The sequence below is a fragment of the Ascaphus truei genome, chromosome 1, assembly GCF_040206685.1.
Source record: "Ascaphus truei isolate aAscTru1 chromosome 1, aAscTru1.hap1, whole genome shotgun sequence".
In the NCBI taxonomy this organism is placed as follows: domain Eukaryota; kingdom Metazoa; phylum Chordata; class Amphibia; order Anura; family Ascaphidae; genus Ascaphus; species Ascaphus truei.
In genome coordinates this window covers 76,660,213-76,679,633 of record NC_134483.1, presented here as the reverse complement: position 1 = coordinate 76,679,633, position 19,421 = coordinate 76,660,213, and the positions used below count along the sequence as shown (strand labels likewise).

At 39.8% G+C, this 19,421-nt stretch overlaps 1 protein-coding gene across 1 annotated transcript in view; it reads right to left on the bottom strand.

The window, feature by feature from the left end:
* Positions 1-690: 690 nt before the first annotated feature.
* The window catches only part of ZSWIM6 (zinc finger SWIM-type containing 6), a 110,179-nt gene continuing 91,448 nt past the window's right edge, over positions 691-19,421 (bottom strand). The window contains exons 6-14 of the mRNA XM_075589781.1: positions 18,004-18,180; positions 17,643-17,789; positions 16,355-16,501; positions 15,284-15,544; positions 13,725-13,860; positions 11,171-11,328; positions 6,409-6,572; positions 3,607-3,688; positions 691-3,355 (exon numbers count right to left, since the gene is read on the bottom strand). Coding sequence (XP_075445896.1) covers positions 2,493-3,355; positions 3,607-3,688; positions 6,409-6,572; positions 11,171-11,328; positions 13,725-13,860; positions 15,284-15,544; positions 16,355-16,501; positions 17,643-17,789; positions 18,004-18,180 — 2,135 coding nt within the window. The 3' untranslated portion in view covers positions 691-2,492. The remainder of the gene's footprint in view (positions 3,356-3,606; positions 3,689-6,408; positions 6,573-11,170; positions 11,329-13,724; positions 13,861-15,283; positions 15,545-16,354; positions 16,502-17,642; positions 17,790-18,003; positions 18,181-19,421) is intronic.

Here is a 19,421-nt window from a genome sequence, read left to right as displayed (position 1 = left end):
TATAAGTGTGTGTGTGTATATATGTATATGTATATGCAGTGTTCGACAAACCTATACATTTGCTCGCCCCGGGCGAGTAAATATTGGCACAAGCAGCACACGTTTGGTACTAGGTGGCGAGTAGATTTTTTTTGTGATTTGTCAACCACTGTGTATGTGTATATGTGTGTATATGTGTGTGTATGTATATATATATATATATATATATATATATATATATATATATATATATATATATATATATACACATATACATAAACACACACACCAAAAAAAAATAATATATATATATATATATATATATATATATATATATATATAACACATTTACTCTTATCAGTTAGGGAATGTACCGTAGGAATGAGGTGAGAGGAGGATCAGCCCCTTAGACTACAGGAATGAGTATCACAGGAAACATGTTGCTTTCCTCCTTTACACGAGCATTCAGGAGGGGAAAAGAAAAAAACACTACAGTGTGCGTGTTGTATTTGCCACTATCAGTGAAGCTGAGAATATAAACATCCTAGTGAAACGCTTAAACAGCAGAGGATGTTTTATTGGCACGTGCTGTCCCCGCATTGCAAATACCATATTCCTCACCTGCAGGTCTCAGGAGTGACGGGGAAATTAAGACCTGGCCTATTAAATATAAAAACAGTTACCAGGCAACTAAAAGGAAGCAGAATCAACTTTCAAAAAACTAATTTTAATCAAAACAAAAAAATTGTTGATCATTAACAAGTTTATAAAACAGTGATTTAGTTACATAAATAAATTGATATCAGTGTATCAAATCTTAATTACTTCCAACTTCATGAATGTTTACATGGGTGAAGTACAACCTTTTTTATCTAGTATAATAAATAAAATGGAGAGCATGAAAGATTCTTTCCTAAACAAAAAATACCTACAAACATACCTATAGCATGTTCTCTAATGAAGGGAACAAGAGACACTAGACAACTTTTGCACCAAAACATAAAAACGGCTTTAAAAAGCACAAGGATACAGAACCATTCAGCTAAAATTAAAGACACAATATTGGAACCAATAAGTTGGTATTTAATTATATAATGAACAGTTTGGTAGTTAGATCTCCAGTTTGGTTATTTTAAAGCATTAAGACAAGGCAAGATAGAAGGCTGTTTTGTTTTGAGTAAATCTAGAGAAAACAATATCTCAACGAAATTAGACAAACTGAAAAGTTAAAACAGTCATACCTACACAACTTTCTGCCCTGCACAAAGTCAAAATACCTATGCAGAAATATATATATGTGTTATTTGTGCACAAAGGTTAGCTTATTGTTAGCTCACTGCCAAGGCGCAATGTATTAAGTCAATTGTTTTGGATATGTTTCGACGTTTGTGTTGTAAAGTGTATCTTGGAAGTTTTCTATGCTAGGAGGCACAAACCCCTATTGTGGCATATCATATTCTTAATGCTAAGGCTTGCTGCTCTGGCTGTGTATTGTGATGTCCTCCATTAACCATCATGCCTGGTGTGTGCATATTTATCTAGATATTTATACAGATGTATAAATAAAGGCTAAAAAGTTCCATTCTCTCCAACAGGTATCAGCCAAGCCATGCAGTCAAACAAGGTGGCTCTGCATAGATGCCCAGCACGTAAGTTCACCACCTGAGCCAACACTGAAACAAGGCGCACTTCTCACTGTCCGATATGTTCACCTTTTTGTGTTTGTTTAGTTTGTTTAAAACCAAGCTACTGCAGCTTCAAGTATTTTGCATTACATAGAATATTTTTTTTATTTTTATTTTTATAAATTAGTTAATGTTATACTTTGTTTTCAATATTCAGACATATACTATAATATATATACAGTACAATAAATGCTCTCATTCTTTTTTTTTCTTGATAAATCCCTGAGAATGTATGTTGACAGTTGCTAAGTTTCCACATGCACAAGCGGTGTGTGCCATGCTTCTGGATGAACGGCATTGCAAAGCCACGTATTCAGCCTTTTTTTTTTATTATCAGTATTGTCATTTTTCGGGGTCTTGTGTTAAATATGTTGAAATGTAAGGATGAGATACAGAGGAGTAAAGCTGGATCCATTCGAGGTACTTGTCACAGGATGGAGGTGTTTTTTTTTTTTTTTTTTTCATAAAGATTTTCTTTTAAATTATTTTAAAGCCATTGCATTTTCTTTGAGGCTGTGAACGAATACAGAAGGAACAGGAGAGCTATGTGGGCTTTTGCCACTTGACAACATATACTCAGTGTAAACCAAACCTTGAACCTCTCTCTCATACACACAGATAACTGGAAAACAAAAGAAAAATAGAAATACACAAACTTTCACAACATGACAATTTAGTTTGCAAACTCAATATAACTATACACATAATACCGGTGTGGCTTTGTTTTTTTGTATTGTTTTGACATTTTTTCTTAAGTTAAAAAGGATACAAAGGCAGGCTCAAGTAAAAACAAACCTCCCCCTCCCCCCCAGTCACACGTCATTGTCATCAACCAAACCGTTCACGAACCAACATCATCAGTTTCTTTTTGCCTTTGTAGATTTGTTTTAGGTTGTCGATAAACTGTGTAAACTGAATGTGTCCATCATGAGCCATTAAGAAGGTCTCTCGGGCCTTGCTAAGAAACTCTATAAATTCACTGTAGTGTCGAGGGCTGATGTGTGTGAGCCGTGAATGCGTTGTGTTGATGTAGGCCCCAATTGTGGCATCTAAGAGCTGTCTCAAAGGGGATTTGTCCAGTGACATAAGCTTGCCAGAGTTCCTCCGTCCATGAAGTCCCACCATCCCAGGGGTGGTCAAAGTGCACCTGCGCAAAATGTCTGAAAGTACTGTTGCACATTTGACACTTGTGACCACAAGAGGTATTATCGCTGCTAGCTCATTTTTCCCAAGGGAGTGACTGAGTGCACATGCCCACAAAACGTCATTAATGGCAGGGTGTGTATCCTGGTTGTAACTCAGGTTAAGATGCGTCATGGCCAATGTAGCCAGTTTGTAGGCCCGCATGGGGTAACCACGGTGTTCCATGTACCGTGCTATCGTAAAAAGCTGTGTGTAGCTCATGCCAGTCGTAGCAGCATCTAGGACAATTTGGTAAGCGGTCTCAAAAGCTATGTGATCCTTTTCACATAAGGTAAGTGCAGAAAGGGCACAGTTTTGAGGGTCCTTCATAGCACACTGGAGTGCAAGCGTCCTAGCACTCCCGGCGAGTTTCTCTTGTTGATGGCAGTCCAGATGCAATCTGACAATGGTGCTGTTAGACATCACTGTTGTAGCAACAATACTAGTGGCCTCTGTTGGAGTGAAGAGTGTAAACCAGCTCTGCATGATGCTGTCCAGTGCATATACCCCTAAAAAAAATACCAAGATAGATATAAACATATATTCACAAAGCTCCCTTTATTTAGGTCAAGGAAAGTTTAACAATGGAAAGTAATCCTTCCCATAAATTAATTGCTGGAAATCATGAACATTAGAGTCAGATCACTGAGCTGTAATAGGCTTGGAAAACTAGGCCCAACAACTTGTAGAATAGCTATTGTCTCCATCTTTGGCATTTTTGTGAAGCAAAATAGAATGCCGAATAGCTTTTAATACATACCTACTTCAGTTGCACACGTTACCAGCCATCGGACCATTTCACGACGACGCCAGTTTAAAGTTGATAATGTCATTCGCATCACCTGCAGGTGGTTATGAGAATACAACAGATACATCATTGTACAGCATAAATCACAATACGTCCCTAAGAAACGTTTCTTTTTTTAAATGCAAAACAAATGCAGTTGACATTCGGCATCAACAATGTTGTCCACACGTTCTCTCAACCATCTCACGTCAAACGTTAGGACAGGGCTGTCAAACATACGGCCCGCCGGACCCTCCTGACTGGCCCGCAGACCAGGTACCGGGACATGAGCTGGGGTGGGGGCTGGCCCTGTACTGACTTCCATGCTGCTCGTACGCTTGACTGCAGCAGCAACTCACGAGGCTTGCAGGACCAATAGGAGTGACTGGTTGGCCTGTGTGGTATCCTGTCAAGTGTGGGAGATCCTGTCAAGTGTGGGAGCAGCATGGAAGAGGTAGCATAGGTCCCTCCCCCACACCAGCTCTCATTCTGCTTCACCCAGTTCTTGCTCTGTTCTGGACCTGTCCTCAACCGGTCAAGAGTGTGTGAATGGGGGGGAGGTGGGGTCCTAGCATATAGCTATGTTTTCTAATCATATTTTTTAATAAGGCCCAAATGAAGTACAATGAAATCTAATCAGGCCCCTCACATGAAATGAGTGACACTCCTGTTCTAGGAACTGAAAGATGCGCTATAATATCCCATGGGGACACAAAATATGCATATGGGGGGGGGGGGAGGGGTAAATGATGATGTTTTACAATCTTTATCAAATGGTACTGCCCATGGAAAGGAAGTTCCACAAACACCATATTATTTCTTTTTCTCTACCTTTTAAAGCATGTATTCCATCATTTGTCAAATAGCCAAGCGTGGAGATATAGTGACTGGAACACTAGCAATGTACAGTATTCCCGAGCAAATTCCCCCCCCCCCCCCCCCCCCCCCCACAATATGCAGTGAATGTGCTTATTTTCAGAATCACTCAAATCGGTAAGTCTAGAAAAGTGGCAGTCCCGCATTCCAGGAAATTCACAGTAATTTTAGGGGAGCATCTCTTTTGTTTTAATAAATGCAGCAGTTCCGTGTCTTTACGGCAATGCAATTATCTAAGCTGTCAATCGATCCATTATCCAACCGATTTAAAAAATAAACAAAAAAACACACACAAAAAAAAAAATAGGGTTTTGAATGACATGCTGCATTAACATATTGTTTAATTACATTTCAAATTACTCTAAAACCAGAATTACATTAGAGGCACCAATAAAAAACCGCTCATTTAACCTGAGCCAATTCTTAGAGGTTTTAGCATCACTTTTTTTTTTTTTAAACCATGAATTAACTGGTTTTCACTTGGAAGCTTATATGATATGATTAGTCTTTACATTTCAAAATTAGGTGCAAGGAAAAGTTGTTCACCATAGGACTGTTTTTAAGGAAGTGTAATAGTACATGTCATTTAGGGGAGTTCTTTTGATGACCACATTTACCAATAGTAAGGTGGAAATATGTTTTGCCTGCTGCTGGGAACGAAATCTAGGCCAATGCATATAACCATTATTAATTCAAACTCAGGGCCAACTAGAATGTATGATATGTATTCTCATTCTTACATAGCAACACATAGTTCACGCTGTCTTTGCAGCACTTCATTGAAAGTTGGTCAACGGTATTGGAGGATTCCAATTCTTTTGAATTTAACTTAATAGCCCCCAAATCAATGTACTTCGAAGCAGTCTTCCCCTTGCTTAGGAAGATTTAAGCATATACAATGATCGCTTAGCCCTCCATAAGCAGCAAAATAATAAAGCTACATTTATCAGTGCATCTTAAAAGAACGGTTTCAACCATCATTTATGCATGTCTCTTTATTTATATATAGAATATCCGACTAACACCCTCTCTATCCACCTTAAAGACCCACCTTAAAACACACCTCCTTAAGGAAGCATAGGAGTAGCTCCATGGCTGATACCATACACCTCATACATAAACCTTGGCCCCTTGCAGACGCACTTACCAGAACCTCACTCCTACTGTCTCTGTACGTTGGTCCTACCGACCAATTAGATTGTGAGCTCTTCGGGGCAGGGGCACCTTTTCCTAAATGTCACTTTTATGTCTGAAGCACTTCTTCCCTTTATTTGTTATTTATATGATTGTCACATGTATTACTGCTGTGAAGCGCTATGTACATTAATGGCGCTATATAAATAAAGATAGATATACATACATATAGCGCTTTACAGCAGTAACACGTGACATAGTGGGAATAAGCACTTCATACATAAGAGGAGACAATAGGAAAAGGGGTCCCTGTCCCGAAGAGCTTACAATCAAAGTGATAAGTAGAGATAACTTAGAGGGGAGGGGGGAGAGACAGGACTTTCATTAAACAAAAGCTAAATTGCATACCTATAGTTTCATGGTTTGAATATGTAATGCAAGTTTAACGTCAATTAAACAGTTTACTCTTTTACAAACTTACACACACATTCAAAGTCCCAAATGAAAATGGAACAGCAATGTCCAGCAAGACAAATACTGTATGCAAATTTGTACTGCACCAGAACTGGCTGACGGCTGAAACGTTTGTTTTCGTTGATGATGCACTAATTAATCTGGTCTCATTATCTGCCTACTATTGCGTGCCCTGAGGCTTAATTGGTTTATCACCATGTTAAAACTACAGTACTATGCGGAATATGACATTTCCCATCCATGCGCAACGTCAGGAATTTAGCAAAGTAAAAAATAAATGAATACACGAACCTGAAGGCCCAGTTCCAGCGATACTTTTAAAAGTGTTATATCCGGTAAGCTGTCCATTAAAGTTGCTATTTTAAATGCATCTTGGGCAAGCTTGAATATGTGCGATGAGGAGTGAATGTTTTTCTGGATGGACTCTAACACTGTTTCCAGTCTCCTAACATCACCTGTAATTTTGACAAGAAGAGAAAGCGATTTAACTTCTACATTCCCTTTACACCGCACTATTTATTCTAGGCCCATCTAGAAATTCAGACAAAAAAATGGTTAGAAGCTTATGGCTGGTAAGGAGGAGGTTGAAACCAAGACATGAAAGTACACTTAATTGGAAAGCAAAATGCTAGAGTGGTCTGTCTACCTTTGAGATCTGAGATTATTATAGCAAGAGCAACCCTTAGGAAATCAGAGGTGGGTAACACGTGTTCAGTATGATCAGAACCGAATAGTGTTCTACAGATGTAAAGGTTTTATACAGCAGGTGTGCTCAACTCCAGTCCTCGAGATTCCCCAACAAGTCAGGTTAGGATATCCCAGCTTCAGCACAAGTGCTGAAGCAGGGATATCCTTAAAACCAGACCTTTTGAGAGAGTCTTGTGGAGTGGATTTGAGCACCACTGCTATACAAGACTAAAAGAAGAAAAAAAAACCTCATTCCTCACTAGGATGGAGGAAAAAAAATAAAAGAAAGTGCCATTTGGTTAAGTCTCATGCAAACAATAACATTCAAACTTGTAACTATTTCCAACACGGCGACTTATCACAGAATCGTAACATCTACGTATCAGTTCCATTAGTTCACCATGGTATTTAAAAATAGTTGCACCTGGCCCAAATAGCCACCGTTGCAGTAGTAATTGGAGCTTGTTCTGAAGAGGGGAAAGTAATCTGTGATGTATTGAAGAAATCTGAACTGCTGCCTCTATAGTTTGAAGTTCTGCTCACCAAAGTGCTATAAGAGAATGTGCATTTGTATACAGATTTTCCTGATCAAGCAGTTTGAACAAGGAGGAATTAAAAAGCAAAGGACAAAAGGAGGCATTCTCCTGAAAAAAAAAGGTAGCAAATGCATGTAGTAGGTGGTACGGTAGGTGAAAAAATGTTTTTAGTAAAAAGGGTGGTAGGTAAACTATTATAAATACAGGGAATAGAAGGTTTGAATGGAATATATCCACAGCAATGTTTAGATTTGTCTAACCTGAAAAGGCAAACCAAGACGGTCAGGTGATCTTTATTTAGATTCACATTGTATAGTTATGAACCAGCCGTTCTTGGCAGTATCATCGTAGGAACGTGTACAGAGATAGGCAACAGGTCTATATTGCCATGTTCACATACCAAGCAGTAATGCAACATTCAGAACTTACTTAAAACATCGGGGGCAAATTGTGCTGCTGCTCATCACACGAAGTGCATGCTGAAAATGAAATAATGCTTGCACATAAAAGGATAAGAGAAAGTGACTGCTCCAGATTGGCAAACACAGCTCACCAACACAAAGGCTTTTATATTGATCTAATAGATTCTTGTATGGTTCAGACTGTAATCCAAACTTTATATTGTGCAGTGCAAACTTTACCAAGGACTTAAGAATTTCAGCATCAGAATCTTAGCCTTGGAGAGACCGACAAGGATTAAACGTAAAGCAAGTAGGATAGACAACAGAGAGTTGTCATAAATGGAACTTTGTCAGGTTGGGCTAAAGTTGTGAGTGGAGTACCTCAGGGATCGGTACTGGGACCCTGCTTTTAAACTTGTTTATTATTGACCTTGAGGTTGGCATCAAGAGCAAAGCCATACTAAATTGTGTAAGGTAATAGAATCCGAGCAGGATGTAATTTCTCTCCAGAAGGACTTGGAGAGACTGGAAACTTGGGCAGGTAAATGGCAGATGAGGTTTCATACAGATAAATGTAAGGTTATGCATTTGGGAAACAAGAATAAACAGGCGACTTACAAATTAAATGGGGGTAAATTAAGGGAATCCATGACGGAGAAGGATTTAGGAGTGCTTGTAGACAGCAGGCTTAGCAATAGTGCCCAAAATCATGCAGTAGCTACAAAGGCAAACAAGATCTTATCTTGCATTAAATGGGGAATGGATGGAAGGGAAGTAAACATAATTATGCCCCTTTATAAAGCATCCACATCTTGAATATGGAGTAGTTTTGGGCACCACTCCATAGAAAATACATTATAGAACTAGAAAAAGTGCAGAGAAGAGCAACCAAATTAATAAAGGGAATAGATAATCTTATTTATGAGGAGAGGTTAGCTAAATTAGATTTATTTACATTAGAAAAGAGGCGTCTAAGAGGGGATATGATAACTATATACAAATATATTTGGGGACAGTACAAGGAGCTTTCAAAAGAACTGTTCATCCCAAGGGCAGTACAAAGGACTCGGGGCCATCCCTTAAGGTTGGAGGAACAGAGAATTCACCAGCAACAAAGGAAAGGGTTCTTTACAGTAAGGGCAGTTAAAATGTGGAATTCATTACACCTCGAGACTGTGCTGGCAGATACTGTAGATTTGTTAAAAAAAAAAAGTTGGACATATTTTTAGAAAGAAATACAGGGATATACCAAATAAGTAACATGGGAAGGATGTTGATCCAGGGAGTAATCGGATTGCCAATTCTTGAAGTCGGGCAGGAATTTATTTTTCCCCTTATGAGACAGCATTAAATGATATTACACTGGGGTTTTTAGTTTCTTCCTCTGGATCAATATACTGTAAGTACGGATATAGGATAAAGTATCTGTCTAAATTTAGCATAGGTTGAACTTGGACGCATGTCTTTTTTCAAGCTCTATATAAATAACTAATGATAAACCGCTCACCAATATATTAGTAATTAAAACAACAGGTGCAAAGGAATGGTAATGACAGAAACAGACAGACAAGGAGACAAAGATAGTCTCCCAGAGATCCCTATTAACTGCACAACAAGGTTGCTAAATTCAATAGGGGTACAATACTCCCTGAGTCAAAATAAGCTGTATGGGGTACAAAGAAGTAACCGCTCCCAGCACTGTGGGAGGACTGTTACCAATAAAAGCCTAATACAGGCCAAAATAATAAAGTTTTATTTGTACAAGAAACGACGCATACTCAATTGACATAAAAACAATTAAAACGACAGGGTGATAGGTAACACCAGAGGGGAATAAGGTGGACAATCCAAAGGGTAGTTTATCTAATATTCCCTAATGGTGGTAGCTAAATCTAGGTGTGGGGTTGGATAAGGAGGTATCTATCTATGGCAGGATGAACAGGTATATGGAATATATCAAATACCTGTATGTCTAATAAACTCTGGGACACCAGTGTATTGTGTACCCTTGCAATGTGTATATCCTTAGGTAGAACCTCCTCTCAATAGTAGTGGCACGGGTGTGTGGCTATGGTAAATATCAGCATAGTCACAGAAATACAATAGTAGTAATGAATGAATAACGATAGAGTACAGATGACACAGCAGAATAGGTAATCTGACGGCCAATCTACAAATATAGCCTGTGTGTCAGAATGGCCAAAGTTAACCGTGGTGCAAGTGTAATTGTTCGATGTCTACTCACAGTTAAATATACGCATGCTGTATACCGGCTGCAGTGTCTGCCACTAGTCAAAACACACCCGCCCTCCCAATACAATATACCTATGTGAGTAGACATCGAACAATTACACTTGCACCACGGTTAACTTTGGCCATTCTGACACAGGCTATATTTGTAGATTGGCCATCAGATTACCTATTCTGCTGGGTCATCGGTACTCTATCGTTATTCATTCATTACTACTATTTATTTCTGTGACTATGCTGATATTTACCATAGCCACACACCCGTGCCACTACTACTGAGAGGAGGTTCTACCTAAGGATATACATTGCAAGGGTACACAATACACTGGTGTCCCAGAGTTTATTAGACATACAGGTATTTGATATATTCCATATACCTGTTCATCCTGCCATAGATAGATACCTCCTTATCCAACCCCACATCTAGATTTAGCTACCACCATTAGGGAATATTAGATAAACTACCCTTTGGATTGTCCACCTTATTCCCCTCTGGTGTTACCTATCATCACCCTGTCGTTTTAATTGTTTTTATGTCAATTGAGTATGCGTCGTTTCTTGTACAAATAAAACTTTATTATTTTGGCCTGTATTAGGCTTTTATTGGTAACTGTCCTCCCACAGTGCTGGGAGCGGTTACTTCTTTGTACCCCATACAGCTTATTTTGACTGTCGGAGTATTGTACCCCTATTGAATTTAGCAACCTTGTTGTGCAGTTAAAAGGGATCTCTGGGAGACTATCTTTGTCTCCTTGTCTGTCTGTTTCTTTTTTCAACCTCATCTACTATGTAACAAAATAGTAGGAGTGATCCTTAAAGTAGTAATCCGTGCTTTCTTTTTTTTATTCGTGTCTTTTTTCACATGGGATCCCCAGGAGCTGAACAGCTGCACCCCCCCTCTGGTTCATAATATGCAGTTTGATATTCCCTTACAAGAAATCTTGTCTGGGAGAAACAATATGGCACTGGGGTCAGCATTACGGTGGCGAGGATTAAAAAGATGCAACATCATCCAGAGATGACATTGCAGTTTATGATTGGGTGACTCAGACCTCTTTCTGCGCATGCCCTGGCTAAAGAAAAAAAACATACATACATCGAAGACAGAGTAATGGTTCTGGATTCGCTAGTGCTACCAATTTACAACTGTAATATTAAATGAAGACAAATGTACTGTACCTTTGGCTGCTGTCAGCATAGTAGATGCTAGCTCACACTGTTGGGACTCAATATGACTCAGGGTGAACCAACGGGGATAACGGTTAGGAACAACTGAGGCAATGTGGTGTGGGCGGGACATGTCTCCAGTGGGAGCTGTGGATTCCAGCACTAGCAACCTGTACAGACAGGACAGAAACATGTTAGAATCATCTGCATCAAACCAATTAGTCAAGGCAAGAATGTTTCTTATGCAGCTTTCTGCTTACACTTTGCCTGCACCTGATGCTCTTGAGAATAAAGTCACACCTTTGGTTCCAGAACAGCTTGAAACAAGTTGAGCAATTGACATTGATGGGATTTAACGTTAGAAAAAACCCTGACAAAAGTAAAAAAAAACTCATGTTAACCGTTGTATGTTTTTCATTAGGGGACTAGCAACATTTGGAGAAGTGTGTGGGTGGCCGATTGGTTAAGGAAAGGTCTGGTATTTTAACTTTTCATATGTCCGGGTGTTTTCTGTTATGGACAAGAATTGATGTAAATTGTGTCCCAGCTTATAGGGGAAAAAAAACCACAAAAAACATTGAAGTGATACCTGGCAAATGGAACTTTAGAACAGCTTCTACATTCCATCATTTATTAGAATCTACATAGTCAACTAATGGAGGAAAAATCGATAAAGCTAGAACAAATACATATGAAAACACTTCAAGTTAGGCTACACTTATAGCGATGTCAGGTTGTGGTCGCTGGAAAAATCAAATTGAGGTGACTTCCAGCGATCACGACCAGTCGCGCCGCGCTTTAAGCGCACGCAACACCAGCAATGCATTTGTTTTGACGCGACGTCGCCAGCATAGTGCCGGCGACGTTGCGTCAAAACAAATGCATTGTTGCCGTCGTCGGCTCTTATAGTGCACGCGACGGCGTGACCAAGCAACAGCGATACCAAAAATCTGGTAGGCACTGTTATTTGATTTTTTTTCAGCGATGGTCTCCCCTTGTAGCCAATCAGAGAGCTTCTCCATCCCTCTGCCTTCCCCCTTTCTGATGTCACTGGCCTTGTAGCCAGCGACGTCGCCTAAGCTTACATTACAACTATCGCAATGGCGCCGGCATCGGTCACGTCGCCGGCAGTATAAGCGCAGCCTTAGGCTGCGTCCCCGCTGGCGCCGAGCGCGTGGTGCTTGCCGAGGTAGCTTGTTGCAATGTAAATTCGGACGTCCCTGCTCACGCGGCGCGCGCGTACGCTCGGCACTTTGGGAGACAACATAATTGGACTTTGAAGCGCGCTCAGCAGAGGTAAGTGCACATAGAACACAGCCACACACATAGCCATACACACACACACTCATATTAGAAACACAAATAGCCCCGATCCATGCCCCTCGCTTTCGCTTGCAAAATTAGGCAGGACACTCTGCGCTCATGCTTGCAGAGTTGGTGACGTCTCCGCTCTCAAGCATGAGTGCGGTCAGCGCCAGCATGGACACAGCCTTAGGCTTTTGGGTTTCAAAATTGCAAAGCTACTTAAACACATCTTAGGCAATCTGCTTTTTAACCATTTTTGGACCAGTTTTAATGGTTTACTTTATTTCAACTTTCAAAGTGTTGCTGGAATTACAGCGCTACTGATACTTGGCATCTTTGTGTTGGTCCGAACCATTTACTTGGCAGATAATGTCAATGAACCGTGGTACTATGAAACTTAAACATAAACATGGTGTCTGATTACCAATTCTGTAAGCAACAACCCGAGTGTTTTCCGTTTAAACAAAACACTAACCTCCTCTGACCCACTAAAAGGGGAAAAATAATACATTTAATACTATCGTTTTTTATTTTTGAAATTGTAGAAAAAAAGCTGTCCTTTTAAGCAAGTCGATATTAATCATGCCCTGCACAGTAGATTGGCATCCAAACTGATATTTCAGTCAGTGAATGGGTTAACACGAGTTTAGCCATTGCCAAGAACAAGGAACAGAAGATGCAACTTAAACCCAACTTTTTTGTGTGTGTGACAGAAGATACTTAATATTCCTTTGACCCATTCCCATGTTCAACATAAGCTCCAAATCAGAGCAAAATCCAGTGTTTTAAAATAAAGTTGTTTCCATGGCTGCGATCATTGATGGGATTGTGGAAAGACCGTGTAAATGGGAAAACTGGAGTGAACGTGACGCCCACACAATTACATCAAATCAACAATATTTATTCGTCCTTACATTTTCAGAAGGGGGAAAAAAAAAAAGCTCATTTGAAAAAGGAATGAATTATTTAGCAACGGTTTCAGCTGAAGCAGCCCTGTGATTAAACATTGCTTGAAATAGTCATCTGTTCCAGAATTTCAAATGAAAAATATTCCATTGCTAAATGAAAGTGACAGTATGACTGTGGGTGACAGGTTGTCCCTGGGGGGGGGGGGGGGGGCGGGAGGGAAGAGAGAATATGCATTGTGTGCTATTCCTGTCAGAATAAAAAAGAAAAAACAGAGGAAAGGAAATTCAGACGATTTAAGGCCCATTTGGTTATTTTTTCTCCCTCCAAAATCAACAAAACCAGCAATACGTACCTCATTGCTCTCAGTGCAATTTTGTATGCCAATTCAGCATCGTGAGGTAGGAGGGAGGTGAAGAGATACTTGGCAAATGTGTGCATTGGAATGCTCTCTCGGTGGATGATTTCACCCAAACCACTATATGGCCCAGCTGCACAAAGAGAAGCAAACAGATTGTGTTGACAAAAACTAAATAAAGCCACACTAAATGCGAAGAAATAGACCTTTTCAAATCAAATCCTAGGTCATAAAAACAAACTGTATTAAACCCCAAGGGCTGAAGGCTTTGGCCTGATTTGTATATGAGCTCAGGCAACTACAACTGTCATAGGAAGATTCATAGCCGGAGGCAAATAGGACTGCAAAACCCTCCTCCAACAGTTACAGTGGGAGGGGGAGAAGGAGGTACAATGGGTATTGAAGCATGGAGAGCCAAGGACAAGGCATAGGAAAGACTGCTAGAAAGAGCATGGGGGTGGGGTAAAGAATGACATCTGCAGCAAAGGGCTGTTCAGGACAAGAGGCAAAATACAGTCATGTGCACGTGAAATGTTTTAATGACTTTAGGAAGCCAATATCAATATTGAATTTGAAATACTTGAGCGTTAAAGCTATCCTGAAATACGAGTGTGTGGGCGGCTTGGAGTACAACACAACTCATTGTATACCAATTTATAAAGCGATTTAAAATGGTGATTTGCAGATTGTGTTGCTGACAAACTGTATTTGCTATTGTAAGGCAAAATTTGCCTCTGCTTTTGGAACAGTAGTTTCTCACACAAAATCCAATGTATCTTGTCATGTCAAGACAAATCTCAAACAAACAATCTCTGGGAAAGAGTAATATTGAATATCTGACAGGCAACCAAAACCTGACACCTAGAGTCAGTCACTCAGTACAAAGTGTGCCATAATTACCGTTTTTAACCATTTCACACTAACTACTAGTAGATGCAGTTCCAGGAGGGGTTTTGAATATGGGACCAGTAAGCAATAATAAAATTGTCATACAGTACTGACAATGACCTTATATTTGCAGGCACTATAGGTCTGTACACCCGTAAAAATAAACTGGTATATAAAAAAAATGTTGGGAGATTAAGCGACTTGCTCAAAGTCATAAGGACAGCCCACACTAAGATACAAACCAAACAACCGTATTAAAGGCAAGTGATCTTACCACCAAGCTAATCCTTTACATCAGGACATTCCACACTTCTTTAGATTGGTCAATTGCAAGAAAACATAGCATTTTCCTGATGTTACGGGTGTTTGCAGCTATAAAAACTATAGGATCAAAATGAAAGTTCTTCAAGGGTGTAATGTTTAAGATGCAGCTCAAATCTCTCCTAAGTGCCTGATCCAAGTAGAATGTTGTAACTGGATGTAAAGAGGTTCAAAGACAAATCTATGAGAAGTATCAGAAAAACATCTGAACAGCAGAAAAAAAAATAAGCCACCAAGATGTAAAAACGCTCCAAAATATACAATCTCCAGTTCAATGTCACCAGCATAACATTTAGCTGGGATCATATTTTTTGCACGTTATATAGTGACTGACTAGACAATGTTACCTTCTAATAGGAAGACTGCTTGCTTTCGAAAAATTTTGACCAGCGTATCATCCAGTTCAATTTCTTGCAATTTAGAAATGAGCTGCTCTTCATTTCGACAAACCTTCTCTTGTGCATACAAGCCATCTGGCATTATTCGCTGCTGCCCCAGTCCTATTAATGCTACTTCCACAGCCAGCGTTAAGTACGATTCCCCTTCTTCTAAGAACTTGTGGGCAGGCAGGTGTTGGTATTCCAGAGATTTACAATGCCCGAAACCATCTGTAAAAAGAAACATTTGAGAACTAAAGCGGGGCCAAAAGAGATCAAATACCTGTATTTACTGCATGCATCTCAATGCAATTTGTGTTTTAAAGCAAATGTTATTGCTGATGCTTCCACATTAAACACACCGTTTTCTTTTTCAATAGGTAAAAAAGCTGCAATGTGAATTAACAGCTTGGAAACCGTTTTATTGGCTGTAATGACTCACAAATAAGCAAATAGTTCTAAATGGTATAGGTATGACCACGGTTGTAATAATAAATAGATAGAATAGGTATATACATACGCACAATATTGCATTGTGAAATAACTAAAGGCTACTTTGTAAAAGAAACGGCCACAAGACTATTCCATTTGGTGTCAAGATTGACATTTTTTAATTTGGGATAGCCCAATGCTGTAAAGAAATCAAAACAGAATTTCCTGATGCAAACTGTACCGGCTGCAGCATCAAACTACTGCACAATGCCTCATCTCAAACCTCAATAAATACCTACTTAGGACTTAATAAAAGCTGCAGCAGGAACAGTATCAATCATTCATTATGAACAGTAGGTATCCAAAGTAATTTATGGAAATCGTGGCACGCTGTACAGTGTGCGCTGGGCAATGACATTCATTTGTCAGAATTATTTGATTAAAACGGCAATGCAGTTATTTAAAACAAAAAAAAAAAAAAAAATACATTAACGGTTTTACCAAATTAACTTTTGTCAAATAACTGACAGTCTTGTCTCTCAAACGCAAACAGCACGTCAAGATTTACATCAATCTACTTTATTTTGCTTATATACAAGTATGAATTACCTGTGAAATCCGAGAACCCATGGAAGCTTTCATCATCCACTCTACAGGCTTCCATAAGGCTACTAAATAGTGTGCCGATGGGATCCAACGGGTGACCAACCCAGCCTTCAAGATTTGTTATTGAGGTTATTCCTTTGTGAAGAAGCTCTGTTTCAATACATAAGCAAACATTTTGAATTTTACTCAATTACATCAACAAGACTTTTAGGTTTGCAGAATGCTTTATACAATACATACATTTGTGTGCATGGCCCAGTATGAAGTACATTTGACAAAGCACAACAATTTATAACCAGGGACAGTCAAATCAAAGTTTTCCTTACGCAGGAAAAATATATAGCTGAATTAAGACCTATATTTGCTGGACTATGGGGAAAATGCAAACGCTTTAAGACGTTATAGATGTTCATAACTTAAACCTACCTTTATGATGCGCCTCAATATTCATTTAATCACTCATTTTAGGGAATTTGAAAGCTACATGATTCACTCAAAACAAAATTCTAACGTAGATCATTACATTGGTAGATGCCCAATTAGCCACGCATTCTTAATTTGAAGTGGACTTAGTGCTAAAAGGAGCTTATGCTACTTTGCGTTAAGGTAGGAAGTCGCCTTTCCCTCATGTGCTGTATTATTTATATGGCGGCTGAAGGGAGAAATACATTAAATCCGCAGCAAATTGAATTACTTGAAATGGCCCGGACTAATAAAACCGATGAACTCTTCAGCAGTCGTAGGCCTAAACACTGCACAGTAATACCCTGCAAAACTGCAGAGATTAGCCCCTTTTATTTGCTCTGCAGAGGGTTGCTGGCAGCTCTGTGATTAAATATAAATGGCACAAACCTAGTTGAAAAAAAAATGCATTTGGACTATACTAAAAACTGTTCCAATATTACATTCGATAGGACGGAAGTCACATTGAGCTCACAAACGAAGACGGCCCATTCTCCTCACATCCATAACTGAACAATAAAATCAAGACAAGCTTCAACTATTCAATCGTGTCTTCTCTAATCTCCTGTATGCAAACACCACCACACTCAAATTTCCCACAGCCATTTCAGAGCCGATAGGCCAGCAATGTTCATTGTAGTGTCTACCAATGCAGAGATGATTACATTTGTATGGAAAACACTGTGGAGTAAAAGTAGGCCTCACATAGCTCTGTAACAGATGAATGTAACTCCTAAAACAAAATGTAAAGGAGAGAAAACCTAGTCCCACCAAAGTCTTCCCACCGTCTTGCGCACGCCCCCTCGCCCCCCATGCTTTGGATACATACCTTTTTTCTGAACCCGGAAAATATCCATTCGTTTTTGCTGCTGTCTCCTTAGCGTGTTGACAATGGCTATTGCTAGTCGGAGGGCCTCTCTTGGGTAACCATGTGACCTTAGTGCATCCACCCTTGCACATGCTGTCGGGACGTGCTCTAAAGGAGAAAAGGAGAGGATCAATGCTGTAACTTGTCTCTACCCTTTCGACCACTACGAAACATTTTCCATGTGCTAGAGGGTGTAATAACAGAACAAAATCAACCCTTATTACCAGGCATTTCATCCACCCACACTGCTTCCAAATGCATAACTCCATAGAAAATTGAACAAAGCCGCAAGTCATGGAAATAGCCTGTTTGCGCCACTTACCGTGCCAGAGGGGCCACCCATGAGAGTCAAAGAGTGAGTTTTCAGTGTCGTCATGGTAACAGTAGTTGGTGTAAAGGTCACTGCTAATAATGTGCTGTAAGTGGCTATCTTGCCAGTGGAGATCGCAGGCCTCGATAGCTCGTGTGAACACTGTTCGATGGGGCCTGTGTGATGAATCTGATGGCAGAAAATGGCAACAGTTTTAGATATTTGTTTAAAAAAAACAAAAAAACAAGGTCTTTAGGATACAAAACTGTACACAATGTTCAATTTCACTGCTCTGGTTCACCAAGAAATTAGGGATATTCAAATTCACAACAAAAGCAATAAAGAAAAAGAAAAATCTGGTAATATCAGAATCCTCCATAGGGTATCATTTTTAAAGCAATCTGTATATATACACATACTCTATGTATGCATATTGTGCATTTAGAAATGAATGTTAAATAGCTGAAGACTAAGCATTTCTAGCTACAGCGCTACCGTTTATTTTCAATTACTTTGCACATACAGTACAACACTGGGTGTGTGTTCTAAGGCCGCGTTTATAGTGGCAGCAAAGGCAGGCGCGGCAAGCCTCTCCTCTAAAGGCAGAGCGCGCGACTGATTAAGCGCGAGCGATTCTCAGCAAGACAATTTTGTCTTTGTCGTGCGACGGCCAGGTCACGTGCACGGTTCAGCCATTGAGGGCAAACTGCTCACGTGATGTCATGGCCATGCCTTCCCGTTGCCTGGAGCCTCCGTGCAGGTTTTGCATCAGCGACAGGCGCGTGACATCACGCGCTCAGTCGCGCGGGCAACATAAACGCCGCCTTACTTTGACATGCTATAGAAAAAAAGAAAGCTACTGTACTTAAACCAGTCACACAAAAAGTACTAAAGATAGTATATGGGTGCTTGATTCCCAAGAGCTGAACCCCATTAGCGCTCTAAATATTGAACAAGCAGAAAAAAAAAGTGGAAGCGCACAACCATTGAAAACCTCCAGCAGTAAGGCAGCTTGCAGTTGCAAAGCGTAGATGTTTATTCAGACGTGTGCCATCTCACGGAGTGACGGTTCGGTACCTCTTGCGCTTTATAAAATGATCATGTGACCTGAAACGTCGCTCTAAATGTGATGGCACACGTCTGAATAAAATTCTACATTTTGCAACCGAAAACTTCCTTGAGTAATCGGGAGTTTTTCAACAGTGGTTGTGCTTTTCCACTTTTTTCTGGTTATTCCAACATGCACCTTTTCAAGAGTAATTAACACGCTAAAGCATATGTGTGCGGCAGTTTTAATGAAATTACAACGTTTTGAAAGAGACCAAAAATCAACACGCAGGGTTGTGTCTTGATGTCAGGACATGCAAATTGTTTAATCAAAAAGGTAAAGTACATTATTCTTTAACCATAAGAAATACTGATCAGTGGGT